The sequence below is a fragment of the Eschscholzia californica genome, unplaced genomic scaffold (genome assembly GCF_041429995.1).
Source record: "Eschscholzia californica isolate CP2 unplaced genomic scaffold, dmEscCali1.0.p SCAF_5, whole genome shotgun sequence".
Classification (NCBI taxonomy): domain Eukaryota; kingdom Viridiplantae; phylum Streptophyta; class Magnoliopsida; order Ranunculales; family Papaveraceae; genus Eschscholzia; species Eschscholzia californica.
This window is the reverse complement of record NW_028238472.1, coordinates 32088964-32095709: the sequence shown is the minus strand read 5'-3', so window position 1 is coordinate 32095709 and position 6746 is coordinate 32088964. Positions and strand designations below refer to the sequence as shown.

The 6746-nt window shown below is 34.6% G+C and overlaps 2 protein-coding genes across 2 annotated transcripts; one reads left to right on the top strand and one right to left on the bottom strand.

The window, feature by feature from the left end:
- Window positions 1-327: 327 nt before the first annotated feature.
- On the top strand, window positions 328-1905 carry LOC147538628 (snakin-2-like). Its single transcript, XM_086642662.1, has 3 exons — window positions 328-856; window positions 965-1007; window positions 1341-1905. Exons 1-3 carry the CDS (start codon window positions 767-769, stop codon window positions 1520-1522), a joined length of 315 nt encoding a protein of 104 aa, XP_086498788.1. The 5' UTR covers window positions 328-766; the 3' UTR covers window positions 1523-1905.
- A 2797-nt stretch (window positions 1906-4702) lies between these two features.
- On the bottom strand, window positions 4703-5077 carry LOC147538627 (uncharacterized). Its single transcript, XM_086642983.1, has one exon. The coding sequence runs from the start codon at window positions 5075-5077 to the stop codon at window positions 4703-4705; it is 375 nt and encodes a 124-aa protein (XP_086499109.1).
- Between the last annotated feature and the right edge of the window lie 1669 nt (window positions 5078-6746).

The following is a 6746-nucleotide window of genomic DNA, read 5'->3' as shown; positions in this document are numbered from 1 at the left end:
TTTTGTAATGTACCAATTGCTTGTTGAGGAAGAAAAACAGACTTATTCAGTGCAATATTCTCGTAAATTTAACAAACAACTTTATCAGAATGAAGAGCAGAATTAAGACAGACATAAATCAAAATGGTAATTGCCCGCAACTATAAGTGTTTAAAGTTTGAAGTAGCATTGCGGTTCCGGTATTGTTGTCAAACAACATTTAGATAGAAGATACGTGTAACACTAACTGCTTTAGCCCTTAGGCGTCGTTAGTAGATAGCTTGTGTTTCTTCTGATGAGTTTGATGATCTAAACCCATCAATTGACAGAGTATATTGTCTTATTTTTTTAACATGCCCACCTTTTGAGAAAGAGAGTAAGAATTGTTTCGGAACGATTACAAATTTGCATCCTCTGCAAATTTAGATATTTAAAACTTCATTACACCTCCATCTCATGTATTGGCGACTTATAGACTCAAGCTCTAAACAGACAAAAGGAACTACGAAACAAAGAAGAATTAATCGTTTAGTTGAAACATGTAACCATCAATACCGACTACCTTTTATTATTCGTTTCTTTATTCAATTATTTTTTATATGGCTTTACCGAATGGTTCATAATTAGAATGTTCCCCACCTTAGACGCGTCTTCCCTCTCAACTCTTCTTATCTCACACACAAAATCACCCTATAAATAACATCTCATTCTTCTCATCTTTCACTCACACCTCAAACACTTCAAACAAAACCCATCTTAAACCCCTGTCTTATCTTCTTTCTCTCTCATGGCAGTCTCTAAACCTATAGTTGCTTCACTTATTTTCTCTCTCATCTTCTTCTTCAATCTTGTTCAAGCCTTTGATTCTGATAATACTGTAAGTTTCTATACAACTTAGACTTTCAACTTGTTCGCTTTTTTATTTCCGGTCTTGAAAATATATTATACATTTTCGCTTAATATTTTTGTGTTTTTGATTGTGCAGATAATTAGTAGTGGTGCACAAAGGTCACTCCTTGGGAGTATTGGTACGTATATAAACACAAATAAACATGTTGAGTAATCGTATTCTGAATGACCAAAAATCACCACCAGCTTATCAAATTTCCTATAAAAATAGTAACGCTTAACTAACCAACGTGAAAAAATTCATCACTACCAAAAGCGTTATAGTTTTCAAACTAGACTCGTAACAAAAAAAGTTCGTCATCATAATCATATGAATTGAATCGGGTACAAATATAGAAATGCACTTTCGGGCTTTACAAAAGTTGTGGTTAGGTCAACCTACCTCAGCTAATGAGCTGAACTACCTACCTCTGAGCTAGGTTTTAATGTTCTTTCTTGTGTTCGTATTTCAGACTGTGGAGGCGCATGTAAAGCCAGGTGCCAGTTATCTTCGAGGCCAAACCTCTGCCACAGGGCTTGTGGAACTTGCTGTAGCCGGTGTCAATGTGTTCCTAAGGGTACTTCCGGTAATCAAGAAGATTGTCCTTGTTATGCCAAATTGACCACCCATGGAGGGAAACCAAAATGTCCTTAATTTATGTCTTTAGCAAACAATATATATTGTTTGAATAAAATATGAAAAATGGTAGAGAACAAGAAATTGCGGATAGATTTTAGGTAGAAATTTAATGTGGATTTCCGTTATGGGAGCAGAATCATTAAGATTCGCATTGGATTTTTGTATAAAATATATTCGTAAATTTATTGTTCCCTAGCACTATCATAAAATTTTAACAGATTAGCTATTTTGTTAATCTGCATAAAAAGTTAATATCGAACTGCATGGAGATGGTTGTAATTTGTATTATTGTATTGAATAGTGGGAATAAAGGGGGTGTAATTGTGTAAATGTGTGATAAAGTTAGTGTAATTAAGTTTTATGGATTTATAAGATTGTCTGGTTTTTGGTGGTGCAAACTAAAGTATTAAACTTCATTTTAATACTTTTATGGGTTATTCTCCCGTTGGCTTTTTAAATTATGACAACTTCCCCCGTGCCACCTAAGCAAAGAGAAATGTCTAGATGATCATCTTTTTTAAGTTCTCATTCATTTCCTCCTTTTGATAATCTTAACTCTGTCTCAATTTTGCATGATAAACTAACACACATTCCTTAACAAAAAAAAAACTAACACACATGAATTTTCTATGTAATTTAGTTAGATCAAAATACAAATCTCTATTTGAATATTTAAGTACACTAGTTTTCACATTTGAACAATGAAAGATGCTTGAATTTGATAAGAACACTTCTGTTAAATGTCGAAGTTCACTAAAGAAATAAAAACATACATATATGTCTGAACATGTAAAAGAAAATTGACACAAGAGATAACAAAGTAGACCTATTTCAGATCTAAATAAGAATCAACCGTACATCGAGACTGGAATGAGACAGAGAAAGAGAAAGATGTCTCGAAAATAAAGACTATTGATTCGTGCAGGTCTAAAATAAGCTTTGAGTTGTAGCTTCTTCCCATACTAGTCCAGTTTAGGATTTCGATGATAAAAAACCCAACTCTTAGGATCAATGTAAAAGAAACTAATGTAGGAAGAAGAGAAAAGGTACATATCCAATTAAGTTCCAATATCAATATAGTGTACTCATGGGAGTAGGTTGGCAAGTAATAAATCCCATATCTTTAGTTGCATTTAATGATAGTAAAGCTTATATAATTTAATTGGATTTATATGATCAAAGGAGAAAAAGTTGTGTGGGATAAGTGAATAGAATAATCTTTATTGAATAATTTGGTAGGTTGAGATTCTTCATTTAAGACTCTTGTTGATGTTTAGAAGCGTAGTTGGGGAATTTTTTGCCAAAGAGCTTGGTTGTGGGGTAGGTCAATTAAAGGCAGAAGCTTTAGTCCAAAAATATATACAACTATGATCTTTGCACTTATTATGCCAACTATATGTATCACTTTCACTAAAATAAGCACGATCTCAATGAGGCACTCTTTAACTTTTTTTTTTTTTATAAAAAATCTTTCAATGTTGCCGTGCCCAAACCAAGAGACGATTCAGGCGGATAACTCAGTAGGTAAGGTCAGTGATAAGGAATTGTTTCGACTTGAAGCCAAAGAAAAATTGGTCTCATACTCTCGGGAGTGTATGATTGTAAATTTTTACGTATAACAAATAGGACTGACTCCAAAGCCTTCAACCAAATTCACAAACTTTAATGCTTCACATTTTTTTTTCTAGTAGAAATATTACACTCACACAAATGAAACATCGTCAACACTTGATTGCCAAGTGGTTGAAACTTGAAAGTGTTGACAATAAATCTAAAATCCTGGAAGTCCTGGTTTGATTCATAAAAGATGTGGAATCTAGGGATTAAATAATCTTGGGTTAGTAAAAGTATAAATAATGTAATAAATTTGTCGGATTACTATTTCATGTTGTTGGGTTTTAGGCCTCTTTCATTAATGATTTAACTTAAGCGGTTATTGTGCATATCATATCTCATGATATATCAATGTCTTGTAACGACTAACGTAGATCGTAGTCGATTTTTTAAGAAAAAAAAAGAAGACAAATGATACTTTGAACTACAAAATGAACCTTTCCCCCTGTGTTTACTCATGCATGCATGTTTAGTAAAAAACAAATCCCACGAATGGGCGGGGTACCACTTTAGGTTGGGAAAGGTAGTCTTTATTGTGAGACCAATAATGGGAATTGGTTTGAGGGGAAAGTATACTTAGCATGGATAACTAGGGGTGGCAATTTGGCCCGAACCGGCGGGTTTTTTCCCAAACCCGCCCCTAATGGGACGGGTTTTACCGCCCCGTTAATTAAACGGTTCGGGTTTGGTATGAAGTTAAAAAAACTAATCGGGTTCGGGGCGGGTTCGGTATTAGATAGTAAACTCCGCCCCGAACCGATTAGTATGTTATATATTAAATATTTGTTTTATTTAAAGTTATGTTTCTAAAACTTTAATCTTATATTATCAATTTAATTATTTTATGTTTTATATTATTAAGTAGTTGTAGTGTTTATGATTGATAAACTCAAAGTCTTACAAAATTTTGTTAACAATTGTTATGTTACTTCAAACTAAAATAACTTTTGTGAAACAAAATATTTTGAACCCGACCTGACCCGACTCATTTTATATTAAACGGGGCGGGACGGGTCGGTAATGGTTTAGCAATTTTTAATTGGGACGGTTATGGTAATTGAATATCCACCCCGATTAATTATTGGGACGGTAATGGTAAAACCCGTTTACTAACGGGACGGAATTGGGAAGGGGATGAACCGTCCCAAACCCGCCCCGTTGACATCCCTATGGATAACCATACTTTGAAAAATGTGGTAGTGAAACAAGATGTGTCTTGGTCATCGAGTTTATGTCTTCACTAATCCAAAAGTACACCAATTATTGGTCAAACTATACAAGTGGCTGCTACTTGGCTTAGTTAGCCTAGCCAGTTTCTTTTGTAACACGGCTTAGCTTGAGTTGGTAGTCCTCCCAATAAAGCTCGTTGGGTATATGCTTCGTTGTAAATGAGGTTTAAACTTGTTTAAGGATGTATATTTAGGATTTGGTTAATAACAATGATGCTATGCCATGTTCCAATCCCTGGTAAAACCTGCTGGTCTGACGCGTCAGCCAAGCATAGCATCGGACAGTAAAGCAAGGTTTTTTTTTTTTGATGAAGGAAAATACCATTAAAACCAAGCGTCTATTACATAACAACTAGAAATCCGAAAAAAAAGACACAACATCATTCCAAAGTTTCTTACACCCGTGAGCTCGCCCCCATTTGGCTAACGCATCTGCATAATTATTACTATTCCTAGACACATGAGAGAATATAATTCCTGAAAAGTTTTCCTTGATGTCTTTGATCTGCCGGATGATACTTTGAGATTGCCATTGAATACATCCTTCCTCGCCATTGAGAGCTTGGATTATTGCTTTATTATCACTTTCTAAATGCACATAAGATAGTTGCATTTGCCTCGCGCTAAGTAGACCATATAATACCGCTAAACTTTCACATTCTTCAGCATTTTGCCCTCGTACACTATCTGCTACCTCCAGTATAAAGTTGGCTTCTGCATCTCGCATAATGTAACCGATTCCTGCCTGTTCATGTAAGTTAACAAAAGAGGCATCTACATTGATTTTAATATAAGGTGTCGATGGAGGTCTCCATATTTGTATAACCGTTTGTTTTTTACCCTTCGTGGTAGTGCAACACTCAGTTCTGAGAGGGGTAGTAGTGGTTTTGTTTATCCTTTCTATCATTTGCATTGGATTCTGTTTAATCGTCGAAAAGCAGTTTTCACATCTGGCTTTCCATAGAAACCAAAGAATTTTAGCATACAAATTAATAGTTTCTTCGTCAAGGGATTTCCATTGGTGTATCCATTGAATAGTGGTACTAATGTGATCAGTTCTAACTTGGTAATGAAACCAAGTTGCTTTCGCAAACGGGCAATGCAACATAACATGATCTATGGTTTCCTCCTCATTACAGTTCACACAGGAGTAATTATTACCGATGAATTTGCCGATCCTTGATTTTACTGGTAAGCTATTCGTACAGCACTTCCATAGGAATAGTTTGATCCTAGGAATAGTATTCATATTCCATATGAAAAACCAGTCCATCTGGTCCTGCGTATTATAGATAGTATTGGTGCGTAAAAAATTGTACATGGATTTAAGAGAGAAGTTACCTGATTTAGTCAATGTCCAGATTGCTTTATCTTCATCATTAGGATTAAGGTTGATGCTAAGTATCGCCCTGCAAATCTCATTAGTAAAGTACTTATTTATTTCATTTAAATTCCACGTACCGTTCGTGATAAGTTGAGAAACCCGATCATAGTTACAACCTCTATCATTAAGAATAGGAGGAGGATGGTTAGAGTAAAGCAAGGTTGGGAAGGGTAAAAAAAAAAAAATCAGTTGCTGTTTGGAACGGCAAAGTATAACGACTCACTAATGAAGCAACAGGTGGCAGCCAAAAACACCATCACGTGAATGCACAAGAACTAATTCTGAAATTTACACTTAGGTCTACGATTATTCTGTATTTACACTTAAGCCCTTCCGACCATAATATAATCTGGACCGTTGATCATTTCAACGGTCCAGATTATAACAATAAATCATTCCCAAACCAATACATATTATGGGCCCAGCTTATGTAAGTAATTTAAGCTTAAACTGAAAAAAAATTCAACCCATTCTTGTTTCTCTCTCTAGAAAAATAAACCTAGGGTTCCAAGAGGAAATTTGGAGTTTTTTCCACCAAAGTTTAATCAATTTGAAAGGGTTTGATGTTGGATTGTTGGTGAAGCTTGCCCTTTGAAGATTTATTCCTTTTCAAGCCAAAATCACCTCTAATTTGGTGAAAATAATGAGGTAAAAATTTAGTGTTTTTTCATTACTACTCATAAAACTTTGTTAATATTTTGTTCAAGTAATTAGGCCAATATCATACCACTAGCTTGATAATATCTTGGTTTAGTTTCATGGAGTCAATATTTATTTTGTCTTATAATTGTTATCCATTACTTGAATTTGTGATCAATTATTACTTCAGTTTACCTCTTTGTAATACTTCTTTTTGACTTTTTAGTAACTACTTTTGTGATTTGGCAAGAACTAAGAAGAGTCGTAGCTTTAAGCAATAAGTGGTGGCAACCGGTGGATATGAGAACATTTCATCTACCAAAAGAGATGTAAGAAATTACATCGAAAAGAAAAGAAGGATACGTCTTGGGGA

Bases quoted from the DNA above. Each gene is read 5' to 3' on its own strand.
- LOC147538628 (XM_086642662.1), top strand. From the start codon at position 767: ATGGCAGTCTCTAAACCTATAGTTGCTTCACTTATTTTCTCTCTCATC. The intron at 857-964 runs GTAAGTTTCTAT...TTGATTGTGCAG, and splicing joins CCTTTGATTCTGATAATACT to ATAATTAGTAGTGGTGCACA. The intron at 1,008-1,340 runs GTACGTATATAA...TTCGTATTTCAG, and splicing joins GTCACTCCTTGGGAGTATTG to ACTGTGGAGGCGCATGTAAA.
- LOC147538627 (XM_086642983.1), bottom strand. From the start codon at position 5,077: ATGCGAGATGCAGAAGCCAACTTTATACTGGAGGTAGCAGATAGTGTA.